The following is a 21,551-nucleotide window of genomic DNA, read 5'->3' as shown; positions in this document are numbered from 1 at the left end:
ATGATATTTGGGATTTGAATAATGAAGAACGAGTAGTTGTCAAGTTAAATGATCACCGTATACCAGTTGGAGAAGAAGCTACTGAATTAACTTGATTTATCGGTAGTATGATGCGAGATGCCTAACTTTGCACCTATTACTTACACAACTTGGCATAAGTTTCCAGATTCTACAAAGGAAGAAATATGGAAAGTAATCGAGGTATTAAATCTCATTATGTTCAAGATAATTTTTTTAATTTACTTCAATTTATTAACATTCAACTAATACTTTTTTTCTTAAAATTTTAGACCAAATTCACATTTGAGGTTGTTTTCATTCACATGAGAATGATGAGTCTTTAAATGAAAATACAACTTAAATGGTTAAGAGTTAGATTAGTATACGATATGAGTACTAAGCTGGAGGCAATGGAAGAATTTTTGAAGTCCAAATATTTTGATGAACACAAGGCAGTGAGGGAAATGGTTGCAAAGATTGATGATCCTCGTGTAGATAAACAACAATTTTTGGTAATTGCTACTTATTGGTTGGTGAGAAAGCGAAGGTATATCTATATATTTCACATTATATACCATTTATATTGTTTTGATAATCAAAACATAATGATATATTATGTTATATTTTATATATTCAAAAATTGTATAGGAACAAAGTGAGACAAATAGAACAAATCGTTCAAAATCTGATGAACCCCATTGTGCAGGAACAAGATCATTCCCTACTATAATCCAAACTGTGGTACAAATTTACAATTTTTTATTGAATTTTGATTAATGTTATGGATTTTGGGAAATTGAGTTTGTTATATCTACTTAAATAAAATAATTTTGTAGACTGAAGAATCTAATGGAATTCCACCATCACGTGCTGAAATGTATATACGCACTCGTACCCGTAAAGATGGAAGTGTTGTGAATGAAAAAGTAGCTTCTATTGTGGTATTTATTTAACTTTATGCTATTTTTTATTAATGGTTGTTTTTTCTAATAACTTGACATTTACACTAAATTCATTGGTTTGTAGAATTATGGATGGCAAGGAAATAGAGGTTCTAGTATTTTTTGATTTTATGTTTTTGATTTATATTGTAGGAACTTATGAAGAAAGGATTAAGTGAAAGTGATTCACAAGATCCTAAAAAGGTGTTCATGGGAAAAATGATGTGTATTCACAAGTTAAAGGACCCGAGGAGAAAGAGGGCGTGTCGTTGTATGGGAACAATTTCTACTTCATCAAGCAAGTCCGGTCCTTCATGTTCTCAAATCATATATCATAATGAAGTACAATGTTTGAAGGCTGAGGTTCAAGGATTGAAGGAAGCTTTAACTACTGTGATTTCATTATTTCATAAACAATTTCCTAATGAGAATGTGGAGGTCCTAAACGCTGTTACTCGCATAGTCAATGGAGAGGTATGTGATATAATGTATATTTAGCTATATATATAAATTAGAGTTACAAATTTGTTGTTAGTCACACAATGATCTATATTAAAGTCAAAAGGAGGGGGTTAAATGCATTTATTTTTCCTTATTAGCACATATAAGGTTTTTTTCATCTTTTGTTTTGATTGTTGTATATTTAATTATTTTATTTTGGCTTGTTGTAGGATTTTAATGGCATTGTTGATAATTTTTAATGGTCTTTGATATTTATCATTGTTTTTAATCTTTACAAGTTTATTACTAGCTCGTAAGTCCTTTTCGCTATTGTTGTGTAAACAATTTTAACTTCTATTTTACATAATTTGTAGGTTCCTGATGCTTCTAGTGCTCAACAAACCCCGCGTGGGAATAATCATTCTCATGAATCAAGTCATCAAGCAAATCCAAATGGATCGAGTAAGCTCTTATTGTCTCCAAATAAAAAGAAGGCATGACATATTATATATTATTTTACTTATAGTTTTTCTATATTATTTATCTTATTATTTTAAGTTTTTATATTAGTGTTTTATTGTTGCATACATCTTATTAATTGTTATTTTTTTTAAATGCTTCTTGTAGGTGATGCCGTTTAGAAGATGACATCGGTCCTACTTGGGAAAATTCTTATCGCTTTATTTGGTTGTTAGACATTAAATGAAAGTAATTTTTCTTTGTGTTAGATTTGGAATTGAGGCAAGAACTCTTGGTTGTAAAGATTGAATGGTAGTTTATTTTTGGACATGTACTTTTTAAATATATGTTTGTGGTGATGTAATAGTTTTTCCTTTTTATTTTTAGTGGAATGTTTTTTGTGTTTTTTAATGGCATTGATTGTTTTAATTTATTGTAAATTAATTTAATTGTGTATGAGTTATTAAACTATTCATAATATATTTCCAGGGGTAATAACATGAGTTTTATTGACAGATTAATTATTAATATAAAAAGTTTTACCGACGGTATAGTAGTTGCTAAAGCTAAACATGTCTTTTTGAATATACATCTATAGCAACGGATGTTGTAGTCATTGATAAATCAAATGGATTTATTCCAATAAATGTTGTAACCGTTGGTATAGGTCTATGCTTATGAGATTTTTATTGATGGTAAAAAATGTTGGAATATACATTTTATCATTGGTATAAGGTAAATAAATATGAGATGCTTTACCAACGGTGAGACTAATAGTTATAGTTATATTCCATTGGTAAATCCGATGAACCTTTTCCAATAGAAGCTATAACCGTTGGTATAGATGTATGTGCACAAGACTTTTTACTAATTATAAAAATTGTTGGAATAAGTGTTTTTATTGTTGGTATATGGTAAGCAATCGGCGGTGCTATCTCAGCGATGTATGACCAATAGTTACAATCATATTCCGTCGGTAAAACTAATAAATCTATTCCAACAAAGCGCTATATCCGTTGGTATAGGTCTATACCTACAAAGGCTTTTTACCGACGGTAAAAATAAGTGTTGGAATAGATATTTTTTTACCGTTGGTATAGGGTTTTGGTACCTTTACCAACGGATTTTTGACTTTTACCAATGTATTTTACACCGTCACTATATGGCAATTTATTTGTAGTGTTTGAGAATCTGGTGCCCGTCTACATGATCTTGTGATTGGTCCTGGTTGTTCCTGTTCAACTGTTGGATCTCCTCGAGCTTTGGTAATCATTCAGACAGTGTGTACTTTGATATCACCATCGGACATATATTCATCTTCACTCCTCTTCTTTCGATCAAAGTTTGAGTGAGAAAGCGGAAAGCTTGACCACAGTGAAGCTTGGGTTGTGAAACTTGATCATTTGGGAAAGTAATTTGATCAAAAAGCGTTTTACGTGCTTTTCAGGCACTAGCTGCTTCTTCTTTTTCATAAAATTCCCATGGCTTCATTTTGTTGGATTGCAATTCCTTCGATGCTGCATATATCTTATAAAGATTTTTGCTGAAGGAAGTTTTATGAGATTTTGGTGGTCCACCATCTTTCCTGTCATATGGCTGGTAACTCAGCTCTGTTGTGGTTGTGTTCTTCTTCACCATATTAAGTGGTCTAAATGAGTTTTTGAAGGAAGCCATTTGATTATCCTTCTGGTTTTGGAATGACACAAAATTTAATTTGTAATTTGGGGTTTTCACTTTCTCTTGGATATCAGCCTTGAAAACACACTTTTCCTTTACTTGGCTTCTTCAGATCGAAAAATCCCACTTTCTTTCCCTTTGGCAGTAACAGTGAAAGTGGGTTCGTCATCTTCATCATATGCATAAACTATCTTTTTTAGACATGATAGCCTCTAAAAGACAGAAGTTCTTGGTTTCTCATCAGTAATATTCTTCTCAAATGCAGGAACAATGACATTTGGGCGACGACCCCTAGATGGTAGACGTGGGACCGTCAGGTCTTCCTTCGGATATGAAGTTCTTTTCATGAACTGTACCGATTCGGAGATTGTGCGGAACCTCATCTCAGCTCCAGCAGCTCCAGTGTTGAAAACACAGTTGGGCAATTGGACTTCTGATCCTTCTCCCAGGAAAATAGTGAGCTTCGAGCTTCTGGGTGTAATTAAACTCTTAAACGCCATTTCACTTGTAATAAAAATATCAATAATATTAACTTTCTTATACATGAGTTATAAAAAAAACAATGCCTTTACTTGTACTTGAGCCTCAAAGATGGGAGGAGGAATTAAAGGGTGTCCCCACCAGGCGTGCCAGAATTTGTGGGATCGAAAATATGCGCCATGGCATCGTGTCGATGAAGAGACACCAGACGATATATCGACTCACAAATGTTATTTTATTTTATTTATTTTTATCTTTGTGGGCTCTTCCATTCCTAATAGAGGCAAGCCTCTATTATTAATTACCCTAGACTGAAATCTTAGGAACCTCCGATTAAGGGCTCAAGTACAAGTAAAGGCAAGAAAATATATTATTTATTATTATATATATACATATATATTCATTACATCATTTATACATCAAAATATAACTCTCTCTCTGTATATATATCATATATCGTTGCCGCTGTCTGTGCCTTATCACCGCGTTGCATGCCTTGTTGTCGCCTTAAAATACATATCTCCTCATTGCCTTGAAATTTATATATTTATTTTAGAAATTGTCGCTGCCTTGAAATAAGCTTTCTTGTCATTGCTTTGGAACGAGTTCATTGCATTAGGTGGCTAATGCATCAATTTTACATAGCTCAAATTTGAGACATCTTAAATTGGGTTAATATTTTGGTAGGCTCCAAAGTTACAAAGCATGTGCAACAGTACATCAATGTAGTCCAGGAATATAAATGAAGGAATCAACCGGTCCATGCATCCTCACACATGATCACTTTAATATATATTAATCCATGCTTATCGGTTATCCCATATGCCTCTTTTGAATGGTGTAGCCCGCCCTCTGGATTCTTCTCTATAATCCACGTACATATGCATGCACACACTGACATGCTTTTCCTTTTCCTTTTATTTCTCTTTTTTTTTAGTTTATTTCATTTTATTTCTTTTCATCATCTCATGTATACAATGGTTCTCACATGAGTATAAATCCATGCATGGACAATGGTAGGTCTTATGTTCCTTGAATGTAAGCTACTTTTTTTCCATGAGTACATCGTCCACTTCAGTCAATATGACCATCAGGATCTACCAACTCAAAACTAACACATAAACCTTCTCTGGCTCATATTTGAATTATGTACTTGATTTAATAAGATTTTAGCTCATCATTATTCTTGAGAGCCATATCTTAGAATCATTTTTTTTTATTTTTTTTATTTTTATTTTTGACAGCAAACATTATCATTAAAAATAAATACCCCTAGCTTAAAACCACATAGCCAAAGGCTTCAAATCACCACTATCTCTTTTTTTTTTATTTTTAGCCGTCACTTTCTCAATTCTCCAACCTTCATTCATTTTCATTAAAACAATGGTTTTCAGCATGTCCTTCAATGTTATATATATATATATATTATATATATTAAAATTGATCCTAAAACCATGGATTTTTGGTCAATGATGGACCCCCACATTCCTTGATTCTTTGAAACAACCCTAAAACCGTGCATGCCATGCATGGCTTCTTCAAATAAGAGCCTTTTGCATGCTTCTCACTCACACATACATATATATATATATATATATATATTGGGATATTTATATATATATATATATATGTAAATCCATGCTTGTCATATTCATCCCCATGTACATGGTGGGACCAACCCTTTTGAGAATTCTTCATTTTAACGAATGATACACATGAGTATATATATATATATATATATATATGCATGCATGCCATTACATGCATATTTGAGTGACAGAGACTCCACTAGCATGTTTGTATATATATATATATATATATATGTTTATATCAACATCTCAGGCTCATAACATCCATAATGTTGTACCAACAAACAATATTATTTAGCTCACATACATATACATGTATCACAAGATTATCAGTCACATAGATAGTGAGATGCATTTGAATTTTTTTTTTATTGGGTTTGTTGGATATATAGTGCATGTCTAGTTTCTCATTGGATGAGTTATGTCTTGGACGTACTGATGCCAATCAGATTGGTTGTAGTGATGGGAGATGGACTTCAGGTCCTTTACATTTCGTTCAAAGAAACAGACGTTTGATGGCATTTTGATAGTAACCTCGCGAACTATATCAACTAAGGTAAGTCCTCTCCTCATTTCCATATCAGGTATACATACATATATATATATATATATATTCATTAAGAAACTAGCAGGCTATCTGTCATGCCCCAGCCCAACAAGCCGGGTCCACTGACAGATCGGCCGCATTCAATGGAACTGGGCCCCACTGGGTGCAAGTTCTCAGATTAACCTGGTCAAAGTCAACCCTAACAAGCAGAACAGAAACAATAATATAGGCCACAAATAGAATCAAAGAAATAGAGATAATAAGATACGGACAAAGACGGTCCTACAGAGTACACTCATACAGAATAAAACATAACACCCAGGTTTCACAACATCAAGAACAGATGTTTGACAAGTCCACAATTACAGAAGAAGCCCCAGAACAACCCACCGATCCTAACCTTGATTTTCTCATGTGAAAGGAAAAAAATTCACAGAGTACATGAGCCACAAGGGCCCAGTAGGATCGCAGAAAAAATAACATAATAATATAGATATAGTAGAATAATTAATAATTTAGACAAAATACAAAAATAATCAGAAATACAGAAAACACGCAGAAAACAGACATGTACATCTCCTTGACTGATAACAGAAATCAACACCACGAAGCCGAATCATCGACTGTGAAGTCGGGGACGAAACGAGAATATCAACGGTAGGGAGCTGGATCTTCGACCCGCTGATCGGAGCGGACACGCATGTCCGTAGGCGCTACTCTGAAAAACATGTGCACATGGCTGGGACTTGCTCCTCCTAGTCGGGTGAGCCGAAATGGGAGATGTACTAAAAAAATCGCAGAAATTCAAAAATCTGAGACAATAGAGATATTGAATAAATAATGCAACGATGAAAATAAATAATAAATGAAATTATTAAACAATGCGATAATTAAAAATAATAATAATTGCGAAATACTGAAATTATACGGTCGAGAGCCTCACGGCTCCGAGCTATCCTGTCCGAGTTCACCAAGTCCCACGCACTAAGATTCTCTACCGAATCTAACCCAACAAAATAAGCTAACTTAGATTTGCAAGACTTGGGCTGGGTTTTAACTTACAAATAAAAGAAAAAAAACAAGAGGAAGAACAAGCATTAAAATAATAATGATAATATTACAACCACTCACAGAACCCACAATAATAATTAAAACACCAACCAAATAAAAAGAACAACAAGCATTCTAAGACCAAAATTACCAGGATATCAGGAAAAATTCCAAAATGAAGAATCAAGTCTAAGATTTCATACAATTTAAAGAAACACAGAATCACAAAAAAATGCACTAATGCACGGGTTCCAAGAGATATGGCCTTCAAAGAATTTACACAATTCTAATGAAAGGCAAAAACTACCTGCTAATTAGACATCACCTTAAACATGGTTTTAAACCCAACAAAAATAGAACATGCTTTCAGGTTGCTATGCAACTAAAATTCTCCATGAAAGCTATAAAAATAAAAACCAGAACAAAACTTTCCACTTACCCAAGATTCAGAATGAATATATTTAAATCTATATGCATACACAAACATAAAGTAATATTAAAATAAATCAACTAAATTATAACCTTGCTGCATACTCACTAATTCAAATTACAAACATGCAAGCCTATAACCAAATAATTTAACTCATGAATGTATTGGTAGGAATATACATATTTTTACGTATAGATATCCGTACAGAATACATAAATAAATACAATAATTCACTTAAGATAATATGCTTACTCCAAGCCATAACTTAAGATAAAACATAATTCAATAATTCCATAACAAATTAAATTTCAGAACATCAAGATGCATAAAAATAAACAGAATATAAATCTAAAAAGAATTAATGAAACCTTGCTTTGAAGGCTTTAGATTACCAACATCATACAATACACACACACATGCAGAATCCTAACAACCATATACGAGCATAAATACATAAATATTATCCATACAAAAGCACAAAACACCAGATCAGGCTTCAAGGTTGCAGGTTCACAAGAAGATCAAAGCTACATTTATGCATACAAAGATAATTAAGATAAGCTAAAGAAATAAAAATAAAAAAAAGGCATGGATCTAACCTCCAACCAAAGAGGAAGCAAGATCCCAGGACTGCAACTATGGCCACCAAGAAAACCTCAAGCTCAGGAGTTGAAGTGCTTCTAAAGGCAAGCACACATGTGTACACACCCACTCTCAGAATTCTAAACCAGCACCAAGCTCTCCTCTTAAAAGCTAAACAAAACACAGGCCAAATAATTAACTCTATCAATATCCGGTTTTTAAATGGAGTTTAGTCCTCTAAACTCGCATCAAGAGTTAGGGAACAACTCTGGATAGTGATCCCTCAAGTCGGCTTCTCGCTCCCAAGTGGCTTCATCACTGGAGTGGTTGCTCCATCTGACCTTGATCAGTGGCAACACTCGGTTCCCTCGTTGTTGCTCTTTGTAGGCCAGAAATCCCGCTGGTTGCTCTTCATAAGACAGATTCTTCTGAATCTCCACTGGTTCATGCTGAATGACATGCGATGGATCTGACAGATACTTCCTCAGCATAGAGACATAAAAATACATTATGGACCTGAGCTAGATCTGGTGGTAAGGCCAAGCGATAAGCAACAACTCCAACTCTCTCCAAAATCTCAAAAGGTCCTATATAACGCAGGTTGAGCTTCCCACGTTTTCCAAATCTCACAACGCCTTCCATCGGAGATATCTTCAAGAAGACTGAGTCGCCAACTTGGAACTCTAGGTCTGAGCAATGCTTGTCTGCATAACTCTTCTGTTTTCTCTGAGCAGTCCTCAATCGTTCTCTGATCAGTTTCACCTTCTCTTCTGCAATCTGCAACATCTCAGGGCCCAACAGCTTCCGCTCTCCCACATCACTCCAACACACAGGAGATCGACACTTCCACCCGTAAAGAGCCTCATACGGTGCAATCTGGATACTTTCCTGAAAGCTGTTGTTGTAAGCAAAACTCCACCAAAGTCAGATAACGGTCACACGAATCAGAAAAATCGGGGACACATGCCCGAAGCATGTCCTCCAGAATCTGAATAGTCCTCTCAGATTGACCATCTGTCTGTGGATGAAAAGTTGTACTGAAAGTCAATCTGGTACCCAAAGCTGACTGTAGACTCCTCCAGAATCTTGAGATAAATCTCGAATCACGATCAGATGTGATTGACACAGGAATGCCATGCAGTCGAACAATCTCACCAAGGTACAATTCTGCTAGCTTCTCTAAACCCAAACCAGGTTTCAAGGGCAGAATGTGTGCTGACTTAGTTAGGTGATCCACAATCACCCACACAAACTCATGCTTCCGCAGAGTACGGGGCAAACCAGTCACAAAATCCATCGTGATGTGCTCCCACTTCCACTCTGGAATCGGTAATGGCTGAAGATAACCTGCCGGTCTCTGATGCTCTGCTTTAACCTACTGGCAAGTAAGACAGTGGGTAACGAAAGTAGCTATCTCTCGCTTCATGTTGTTCCACCAGAAATGCTCCTTGAGTCCTCCGTACATCTTTGTACCTCCAGACTGGGATAACTCTCCTTACTAAAGTTTAGTACATATTTCTTGCAACTTGGGATCCTGCATCTGAGTCTCTTTGATCCTCTGAAGTAAATTCGGTCGGATGTGCATGTTGGCCAGACTATCCTCAGAACTTGGCGGAACAACCTCCAATTCGAACCTCCTCATCTCCTCCAGAAGTGATTTCTGCTCAGTCAAATCCGCGGCGGATCCATAATTATACTTCCTGCTTAGTGCATCGGCCACCATATTGGCTTTGCCTGGATAATAGAGAACACTAGGGTCGTAGTCCTTGATCAACTCCAACCACCGCCTTTGCCTCATGTTTAGTTTCTTTTTGGTGAAGGTGTACTTTAAACTCTTATCGTCTGTGTACACTTCACAAGGCTCCCCATACAAAAAATGTCTCCAGGTATTCAGTGCAAAAATGACTGCTGCTAACTCCAGGTCATGGGTGGGGTAATTCTCCTCATGAGGTTTCAGTTGCCTTGAAGTATAGGCAATGACTTCTGGAATTTCCGATGAAGAGTCCAGTGATGGGTTGGAGGAGAGTATATATCAAGACAATTCCGGGGTTGCTAACATTGTCATCTCTAATCTCTCTATGATGGGTAGATGTATTCATCTTCATGCTTCTTCTCTCTTTCTCGAGGCTTTCCTGTCCAAAGAGTTAGAGGATGTGGAAGGGAGCACCGCCGTCTTCTGTCCTTGGCCATAGATGAGACTCTCTTCACCTACTCTCAGCCTCCTTCTTCCATATTGCAGAGATACACAGTCAGCGGCAGCAACAGCGATTGCGGATAAGGCACTGGCGGTTTCGCCGTAATAACGCCCTCCGGGTTTGTGGAGTTCTTGAGTGGGAGAGCTCGACAAACATCTTCGGGGTCGGCTGGAAAGGGACATGCATGAGAGGATCATAACACCATCGTTGGTGATGATATCGCTGTCGGTGACGGTTTGCGCCATCAGAATGTTGACCTAAAGGATGTCGACGATGAGGGAGAAGCGGGGAAGACGGCTTTCAAAATTTTTTTTTCCTCATTAGCAACTATGATAGGCAGCAACAACAATAGGTAGTGTCAGCAGCAACAATAACAACGTTGATAAGCGATGGCGATGGAAGCAATGGCGGTTGGAGATCACAATGGGACCTGCCTTCTTGTTCTTCTTCTTCTTTAAATTTTCTTTCTTCTTTCTTCTGCCAATTCTTTCTTCTTCTTTTCCTAGTTCAGGCTTTGGTTTCTTCTTCCTTTCTTCTTTTGCTACCTTCTCCTCCTTCGTCTTTCGTCTTCCTCTTCGTTCTTCTTCCGCTTTGCTTATTGATTCCTCTGTTTTTTGGTTTTGGCTTGGTGGGGAGCAGCAACAACACCAAGCAATGATGACAAAACCAGCGACGGCGTCAAGCGTGGCGGCAGACGAGGCAATGGCGAGGCGAGCAGCAGTAGCGATAGCATCAAGCAACGAGCGGTGACGACAGCGATAGCATCAGGCAGCGACTTCCTTTTCTCTTTACATATGTATATAAATATATGAATATAGGTTTGGGGAGAAAAATAAGAACCTTCTTCTTCTTTTTCGTCTTTTTCCTTCACTCTTCTTCAATTTTCTCTTACTGATTTCTTCTTTCTTCTTTAGTCTTCTCGCCTTCATCTTCTCCTTCGATCTCTCCCCTTCGATCTCTCTCCCTAGTTTATTCTTGCTTCCTCCTTTAATAGACCATCTCCGATATCCCTAACGTGGCGGTAGTTGTATCATCGTGGGCGCGAGTTATGTTCTACGTGAGGAACCACGACGCGCACAACACCTCATGTTTTATTATTTATTTATTTATTTTTTTATATTTTATCACTTATTATTTATTTATTTGTTATTTTTTTTATCTTTTAGTTTGATTATTTTCGTTTATTATTATTATTATTATTTATTTTATTATTATGTATATATTATATATATTATTACATATGTATATATTTTAATAATATATTTTTTTATTCGTTATTATAATAATTATTATTTTATTAGTACTAATTTATTATTATTGTTGTTATGATTATACAAATATATTTTTCTTTTAAATTTATTTTTTTATTGATCGTGGGGTGACCACGCCCCAAGTTTCTATTTTTTTAATTGTATTTACTTTATTTGTAATTTATTATATTTATATATTATTATTTTAATTTATTATATTTATTTATTTTATCTTCATTTGATTTTTTTTATATATTTTATTTTTTTATTTGATTTTGATTTTTTTTTAAATTAACTTTATCTGATTTTTTTTATTTAGATTTTTTTTATTAATATATATATATATTATTTGTATTATTTATTTTTATTATCATTATCATTAGTTTATATATATATATACATATATATCTTAATTTGCCCTGTGATTTGTATTCATAGCTGATCTTGGAATTGAGATTGCCTCGAGATGTGTGGTCTAGGCTGATCTTTAGATTTGTGTATTTAGAATCGCCTCGAGATGTTTGCTCTCTGCTGATCCTGAGACTTGAGTATTTTAGACTGCCTTGAGATCTGTACTCTCGGCTAGTCTTGAGATTTGGATATTTTGGATCGCCTCGAGATATGTGCTCTTAACTAATCCAGAGATTTTAGTATTTTAGACCGTCTTGAGATTAGTGATCTCGACTAGTCCTGAGATTTGTGTATTTTGAATATTTTGAATCGCCTCGAGATCAACACTCTTGGCTGGTCCAAGGGTTTGAGCATTTTAGACCGCCTCGAGATCTGTGCTCTTGGCTGGTATTAAGATTTGTGTATTTTGGATATCTTGGATCGCCTCGAGATCGGTGCTTTCAGTTGATCTTGAGATTTGAGTATTTTAGACCGTCTCGAGATATATGCTCTCGGTTGGTCTTAAAATTTGGATATTTTGAATATTTTGTTTAAATTAGGAGATACATTTAATTTTTATTATTATTATTATTATTATTTATATAAACAATATATATATATATATGATGGGCCAAGGGGCTGCGCAAGCACCCCCTTGCCCCTCCTTAAATCCACCAAATGCATATAGGGCTCTAAACTACTATCTGAAGGCTCAGCTTATTAAAAAGCTCGGGTCAGCTAGTTCATTAAGTTAAATGAGTTCGTAAGATAAACGAGCCAAGCTTGAACACCACCAAACTCGGCTCATTAAATCTTATGAATAACTCGTTTATTGTATAATTAAAACGCTTGTGTATAGTATCATTTATAATTTATTTGTAGCATTAATCATTAATATAATCATTTATAATGTCATGAACAAGCTTATTTACCGGATCGTTAATAATATTAAAAAAAGATATTTATAGATAGTTATATCACAATGTTTATTTTGTTAATTTTTGTAATTATTTATTAACTTATTTAATGAAATTTTTAACAAACTTGAACTCAAACCTTAATGATTCCATAAACAAGCTTAAATTATCCTTCTATTAAAATGATCCTCAAACTCAAATCGAGTTGAATCACACTTGATAATGATTCATTAAATAAGCTTTAAATGATACTTTACTAAATAAAAAAAAATAGAATATAAAAAATAGTCAAGCCTTAAGCTAACGAGCAAAGTTTAAGCTTCGAATTTTCTTAACAAGTTGAGCTCGAGCATGAAGCTTGAAATAAGCTCGGTTAGAGATCGAGCTCGGTTAAAATAATAACGAGCTAAGCTTGAACATGAAAAATGAAGCTTGAAGAAAGCTTAGCTCTGCTTGGCTTGTTTATGGCCCTACCTCTAAATAATAAACTCTAAATCTGAAACACTTTACTACAAACCCCCTTAAGAGTTTGTATTTTACAATTTAGGGTTTAGAGAAGAGGTTTCTAATTTATCAGTTTGGATGATAAATAAAAAGTTATGTTTTTTATAAAAAAAAAAAAAGAGAGAAAGAGAAAGAATGACGTGGATACTTACATGAATGCCATATTAGCATCCATGTCATTCATGCTACCAATTCAACATATATGTTCAACCTAAAAATCATAATTGTTTTTGCATATATCTATTGGGTATGATTGTATGAATTACCATCCCTAACATTCACTTGAAAATATAAATAATTAAGCATCCATGTTTTTTCACTAGCCAATCCTAATAGGGTAGGATGAGAAAAACACAAAAGCCTTAAAACATTATATGTATGTGTGTGCGCGCGTGTAATGTGTATAGTAACTTGTGAAATTTCAACATTAAACATGTTTTCTGAAGAATGATTTAACAACTTTGATATTTTATTTTTCACCCCATATATTGTTTTAAAATCTGGATTTTTTTAAAAATAAATAAATTTTTAAAACCTTTTAAACTAATCTTGTAATTAATTATTTACTAATTTATATAATATCATCATTAATATATATGTATGTAATACTTTTATATTATAAATTAAATTACCCATTAAGGATGAGTAAATCCCTGATTCTCTAATCAACACATCCCACTAGGCATCTATAGTATTATCATTTAAATTATTTGATATAATTTTATAAAGAATATAATAATAATAATAATAATAATAATAATAAATGCACATTAACACATGCCACCATAACAAGTTCTTTTTTAATAGATGGTGGCACGTGTGGCCATCTTTACTTCCAATTCTGAAAAATTCGATGCCTAAGTAAAATCACTTTATTATGTTAGTTAGTTTGGGATAACAAAATTCTTACTCTATCAAACCTTTCAAAAAGAGATTATAATACCCAAATAGCCATAGAAACATGTATGTTTTGCTACAAAGCTACTGAAACAATGGAGCACTTATTTTTCGGCTGTGAATTTTTAGAGCAGATTTGGTCCTTTTTTAGTCACATCTTAAATTTGTTCTCTTCTCCTAAAATCATTTCTACAATTTGGACTACTTGGTTACCTTCACCAAATTCTAGTCTTTAAGTCATTTAGGACCTCAGCATAAGAACAATAATGTGGAACATATGGCTAGAAAGAAATAATTGAATATTTCAATTTACTGCTCTACCTCTTTACTTAGTGATTTTCAAGATTGCTAATTTGAATCCTTTGTGGTTTTCCATAGCTGCAGGACCCCTTCAACAACCAACCACTAAAGCTACCCAGAAGATAAAGCGTTCTCTCACCTTCTTAAGTGAAAGAGTTTCGACCCGCTCCAGTGTTATCGATCTTCCCCTTGTGCTGGAGTCAACTGAGGAACTTTTAACTAGAGAGTAATTCACCCATGTTCCCTCTTTTTCAGCTGTTGAAGACCTGTGAAACCTTTTGGTGGTCTTCGTCTCTCAATTGTGCTTTCTTTTCTTGCTTTGTCTGCATTTGTTTTGAGTTTTGTTCCAATCTGTGTCTTGGATGTCCATCACTCCTAGTGATGACTCTTAGACTGTTTGGGATCGGTCTATTTCTTCTTTGATCAGTATTTGTTCCTTGTTTTGTTCTTATTTATATTGTTTTGTACTTGTTTTCATTGATTTGAATAAATTGTGATTTATCCACTTTAATAAAAAAAAGTTTTTACATTACATCAATTAATTATTTTAAAACCCCAAAAATAATTGCAAACCCATATATATAAGTATAGATAGACAATATTTTCAATTCAATTCTTGTACTAAGTAAAATTAAATCATGAAAATAAGGATCAATCTTCAAATGAGATGAGTTGCTTTGAATCAAGATCAAGAACAACGCTATGATCACCTTGCAATTCTTTGATGTTTTTCCCTTTGAGAAAGTTTGAATACCAATGTGCTGATAATCTGGTATTCTTTTGAGCTCTTTATCATCAAAATCCCAAAATAGAGCCCAAATCTTATTCGATATCCATCCAAGAGCTCCAAAACATGCATAAATGACCACACAAGCTATCTTCTCGCATTTGCTTCATTCTTGTGACAAACAAATCTAACTTTATTTTTCTACCAATAATAATTCCTTAAAAGAGTTATCTTCATTTAAGCCATTTACTAATAGTTAAAAAAATTACAAACTTATATGAGGAAAAAAAAGTATTTTTATTTGTGTTTTTATTGTTTTTTTATTTGTTTTAAAACTTATTTATTTCATCTATATATATATGTTTTTAAAACCTTTTTGGTGACAAAGTTGACAAGTGACAAAGCAAAGGACAAATGAGTACGGAGGTGCACCAGTTACGGTAGCTTGATTGACCTCCTAGGGATAATCTCTTGCCATGCAACCCTAAAAGGGAGAACAAAGTGGAATCCTCATACAAAACTCCAACAGGAGATCCTGAACATGAATTGTAATATGAGATGTTCGGACTCGAAACATCTCAATCACAACCATGGTTACTTATTGGTGGGTTAGCCCACAGTTCCTATTTAAAAACTATATTCAAGTATGATTTTTTTTTCCTAATTCCCCTTCCACATATAACCACATGAAAATTTTTTTTTTTTCAAAAATGTATGTATAAAAATGAAAACGGAAATAATTATTACACTTGAAATTTGACAAGTGACCAACAAATTCCTACAGCTAGAATGGGAGAGTAATGTGAAGGCAAGGCAAATCACCACTATAATATTACAAGGACCTTCTTTCCATTACACTCTTATAAAATCTATGATATCTATCATTAACCATTAAAACATTCAATTTGTCTAATCTGATAAACTAAACATTCGCCCGCTAGAACTTAAAACAGTCTATCCAGCAGCTCAGAGATGTTATAAAGTATTCTTAAATCTTGAAAGGAAAATCCAACTTTCAATTTTAGCAATACTTCCAAAATTATAATGGAAAAGATTAGCTTGAATTAGGGCATGTAAACAACTAATTAGAATCCATCATAATAAGGCCGGTCTTGGATATGTCAAAATGTAAGCAACAAACAAACATAAACTCAGTGACATTGTGTCCAATGACAAACAGATAGTAGCTCATGAAGCAATACCAAAATTCCTAATTAACAAACAGACGGATCAGATCTAAAACTAATTAAAATATATCTCAAAAGTTTAAATTTAAAGATCCACAATTTGAACAACTTTGCCTAGACCATGAAGGATTTAGCTAAAAGGTATATAGAAATAGAAGACTATCATGTTTCTCGGTTTCTGAACATGTTTCTCCTCCATTCCATGACATCATACTGATGTTTTTCAGGAGATCTTGAGAAGGATCTGGATCTGCAAAAAGTTACGAAAAGAACTCCATAAACAACTCATATCATCATGCTTACTAGTGTTTTAACACCTTTGATCTAAAAAGCCTTGTCACCTCTTCCACGTCAAAGGCACCGCATGGAAGACGAGAAAAACAATGTTCAACAGGCATAAAAATCATGAAGCATAATAAAATAATATGGTATCAATTTAAAACATAATATAATATTTTTATAAAATAGTAAAATGTTAAAACAAGCACCCAACGCAACTAATTTATTTTATTGAGTTATAACTAAAATAGAAAATTGAGATGGAGCTTGTAGAGGGCCGAAAGAAAGGAGATGATAGGTGAGAAGAGGAGAGAAAAAAGATGAAGTTGGTTGAGATGAAGAGACGACTATGATATGAGAGTTTCTTTTTCTGGAAACTGAGACTGACGAGATATAAGATTTCTCATCCAAATTAGGGATGAATCGTTCATTACTTGTAAATGATATATTTTTACATTTATGACTTATTTTGATTTCCTTTTCTACACAACCCCTATGTAATTTCAAACCAATTTTAAGTTATATATATATATATATGTGTGTGTGTGTGTGTGTGTATTTACCTTACCTATCATGTATATTTTCTTATGACTAATGATATTTAGGCCAAATTGATAGGTGAATGACGTGAATATCAACTTGGCTTCCATGTCAACATCCATTCCATTCGAACTTGACATATCTATTCGACCTAAATATCATTATTGCTTTTGCAAATACCTATTGGGTAAGGGTCCGATTGCCATCACTAATATTCACTTGAAAATGTAAATAATTAAACATTGATTTTTTTCACTAGCCAATCCTAATAATGTAGAATGAGGAAAAAAAAAGTTACAATATTATGTGTGTGTGTGTCAGTGGCAGAACTAGGGGGAGCGAAGGGAGTCATGGCCCCCGTTGGTTTTGGTCTTTTTTATTATATATGTGTATATATATATATATATATTATAAATTAATGCATATGATATAAAAATAATTTTTTTAGAAAAAATATTTGTGAAATTTTATTGTTTGGCTCTTCAATATTTTACAAATTGATTTATATAATTTTTTTTAGTAAAAGTTTATTGTTTCATGAGTTTTTTTTTTTACAAATTATTATTCTTTCATTTGAACACATATTGCATAAAAGAAGCACCAAGCAATAAACTCCTTCCTCAAAAGCAATTATAATAACCCATAAAAACTCATTAAGCACGATAGATTATATAAACATATAAATATAGGGTAATCTTCTAATAGAGTCATGCTTAATAGTCCCACTGACAAGTTTGATGAATTCTCTTCCTCGCAAGCTAATCCTCGGTTAACTCTTTACCTCGAGCTAACGCCTCACGTCCTTGCCAATCACAACAAACAACATCAAAGATTAGTACAAAAATCCAAGTAAAGAAACCCTAGGTTCTTTCTACAAAACAACCCTAAATCAATCCTAGGGTTGCCTCAAATGTAAGTCTAAAGGTTACCAATGAAGTCCTAAGGGTTAGAGCTTTATTCTAATCCAAAGAAATCAAAGAAATAAGTAAACCTTGTCGGTGCTACAGATAATCAAGAAATTACTACAGTAAACCTGGCCCTTAAACAATGCTTTTCTCATTATTTACAACACCTAAACTAGAAATTTCTTTACAAACATTCACACACAAGAATAACAAAGACCTTGGCTTCAATTTAAGCCTAAAATCAACCCAAACCAAGAGGTATTTCTAGGTTTTCAAAGATTTTCAAAAATGATGAAATACGAGAGAAATACGAAAGAAAACCTGGGATAGAAGCTCCTACCAAGCTCAAGAGGATGAGAAGAAAAGAGTCGATGCTTTGATTAGCTGGAAAAGATCACCGGATAATTTTTTTTTTAAATTGAGAAGCTTGGCCAAATGAGAAGGAAGTGAGAAGAAGAAATAAAGAAGAAGAAGAAGAAGAAGAAGAAGAAGAAGAAGAAGAAGAAGAAGGAAGGAAGGAAGGTTATAGAAAATTCTGAATGCTACAATACCGAGTTGGGATAGTAACAAGGTACTACAGTTACAGGCCGCTACAGCTACAATAAAAGTAGTTATGACAAATACTCTTATCAAAGATAGCTTCAATAGATTTTCTCTACTTGCTTTATTGAAAAAGATCCTCCAAATATAAGCTTCTACCAAAGATAGTTTCATATGATTTCTTGAGAGATTGACGCAGCGGGGTAAGGTTGTGGAAATCTAAACCCTGTTTAGTCTAAGAATGCCCAGGAATTTAGAGGAAAGACAAAGAACCAAACAATTTTATTTCAATTCCAAAACTGCCTTCATAACCCGAAAGCTTACAAATAAATAGACCAACAAGAAAACACCAAAAGAGAAATAAATCAAAATTTTCCAAAAATAGAAAATTCTCGATTGACACCATAGAATAAAAATTCAAAACCAAACATAGCGAATGCCAAAAACGACGTCTCAATCAGAGATTTACAGCCCAAGATATGGGTGGAGAAAATCTTTCCATAAACGGGGTCCTCTGATCACCAAAATTAGCCTTTTAGGAAAATTAAGAAAATGACCCCGCCTAAGTCATCGTATCCCACTTGTCCATGTAGGCACAAGCTAGGTCATCAATCTGGTCCGCATCATCCCCCCCAGGTTGAATAGAATTCGCCCCCGAATTATCATCATCTGAGGAATCACCATGGTAAGGCACCAAGTGTTTAACATTAAACACGTCAGTGGTTCAAACATGACTTGGTAACTTAAGTCGGTAAGCGTTGGGGTTGATCTTCTCAATAATTTCCACCGGCCCAATCTTCTTGGCGGATAGGTTGTTGTACTACCCCACAGAGAACCTTTCTTTAGTCAGGATGGCCCACACATAATCACCAATGTTCTTGTACTTTCCTGCAGCTTGTTCTAAGTTAGCCTGCACTGTCTTATGAATTTTTTGTAATCCTTCCACAAAATCTTCCATTTTCCCATGTAGTCTGGTCTTGCTCGGTAGTGGAAGTAGGTCGAGAGGCCCCTTGGGACAAGAAGATTACACCACCTGGAAGGGACTGAAGCCTGTGCTGTGGTTGACTGCATGATTGTGGGCAAATTCCGCTTGGCACACTTTCTGGTCCCAACTCTTCACATGCTCCCCAGCTAGACATCTCAGCAAGTTTCCCAGGGATTTGTTGACGACTTCCGTCTGGCCATTTGTCTGAGGGTGGTAGGCACTGCTGAAATTTAACTTGGTGTTCACCATCTTCCACAAACTTCGCCAGAAGTGACTCAGGAAATGAGTGTCCCTGTCAGACACAATGGAGGTAGGAAGACCATGCAAACGATAAATCTCGCGGAAGAAGAGTTGAGCCACGTTCACCGCATCTGTGGTCTTCTTGCAAGGGATAAAATAAACCATCTTAGAGAAACGATCAACAACCATGAAGATGGAATCATTACCTCGCTGTGTTCGGGGTAGTCCCATCACAAAATCCATGCTGACATCTGTCCAAGGTTGAGAAGGAATCGGAAGTGGCATGTACAACCCCGCATTGGTGGTCGCGCCCTTAGATACTTGGTAGATCTGACACCTCTGCACAAAGCGTTCTACCTCTTTGCGAATAGTTGGCCAGAAGTAGGAGGTTTGAACCAAGTGCAAGGTTCTGTCCCGCCCGACATGACCCTCCCCATATAGTTCTTTGATGATGAGGGGTCATAAACTACAATCAGGGATGCACAGTTGGTTTTCTTTGAACAAGAACCCATCATGGAGCAAGAATTCAGTCTCCTCCCCACGTTTAATTCTTGCAGAACAACAGAAAAATAGGGGTCAAAAGCAAGTAAGTTACTGAAGGAGGTAAATCCGGGTACCTCAATGTGCGTTCTAGTTAAAAGAGCCTTTCTCCTGCTTAGTGCGTCGGCTACTTTATTGGTCACCCCAGATTTGTGCTTCACCACGAAAGTAAAATGCTCCAAATAGGCTACCCATGAAGCATGCCGTGCGGACACTTTATCTTTCCAATGTAGGTGCTTCAGCGCCTCATGATCAGTATACAGGATAAACTCCTTGTGGAAAAGATAGTGGCGCCAATGCCTGACAGCCTGCACAATGGCATAGAACTCCACATCATACGTGCTATACCGCGTCCTAGCACCGGTCAGCTTCTCGCTGAAATAGGCAATGGGCCTGTTGTTCTAGCTCAAGACTGCCCCAATCCCTACCTTGGAGGCATCCGAGTGCAATTCGAAAGGTTGGTGAAAATCTGGTAACACCAAAATTGGGGCCGAAGAGAGGCGCAATTTGATCACCTCGAACACCGTTTTCGCCTCCTGAGTCCATAGAAGTCTCCCACCTTTCATGCAGTCCGTTAATGGGGCCATGATACTGCTAAAGTGAGGAATGAATCACCTATAAAATGATGCCAGCCCATGAAAGCTTCGAACCTCCGTGATGGTGGTGGGTTGTGGCCAATGCCTCACTGCTTCCACCTTGGATTCATCCACCTGCAGGCCTTCTCCAGAAATGACATAGCCAAGGAATGATACCCTTGATATCATAAAGACGCACTTTTTGGTTGCGGCGAAGAACCTCTCCCTGCAAAGAACTTCAAGAACTTCCTGCAAATGATCACGATGTTCCTCGGGGTTAGCACTATAAATTAAAATATCATCAAAATATACAACAACACATTTGCCAATAAATGGCCTCAAAACCTGGTTCATCACCCGCATAAAGGTGCTCGGAGCGTTGGA

General features: G+C 35.2%; 1 protein-coding gene and 1 long non-coding RNA gene across 2 annotated transcripts; both read left to right on the top strand.

The window, feature by feature from the left end:
• The first annotated feature begins 389 nt into the window (after positions 1-389).
• LOC120264743 lies at positions 390-1,182 on the top strand. Its single transcript, XM_039272568.1, has 6 exons — positions 390-491; positions 539-547; positions 649-741; positions 837-941; positions 1,095-1,147; positions 1,179-1,182. Exons 1-6 carry the CDS (start codon positions 390-392, stop codon positions 1,180-1,182), a joined length of 366 nt encoding a protein of 121 aa, XP_039128502.1.
• A 71-nt stretch (positions 1,183-1,253) lies between these two features.
• LOC120264498 lies at positions 1,254-2,068 on the top strand. The gene is made up of 3 exons (XR_005537446.1): positions 1,254-1,415; positions 1,757-1,844; positions 2,010-2,068. It is a non-coding gene; the product is annotated as an uncharacterized LOC120264498 (long non-coding RNA).
• Positions 2,069-21,551: the final 19,483 nt, after the last annotated feature.

This window comes from Dioscorea cayenensis, chromosome 7 (assembly GCF_009730915.1).
Source record: "Dioscorea cayenensis subsp. rotundata cultivar TDr96_F1 chromosome 7, TDr96_F1_v2_PseudoChromosome.rev07_lg8_w22 25.fasta, whole genome shotgun sequence".
Taxonomy (NCBI): Eukaryota; Viridiplantae; Streptophyta; class Magnoliopsida; order Dioscoreales; family Dioscoreaceae; genus Dioscorea; species Dioscorea cayenensis.
The sequence above is the reverse complement of the archived record's forward strand: the minus strand, read 5'-3'. Positions and strand labels throughout refer to the sequence as shown.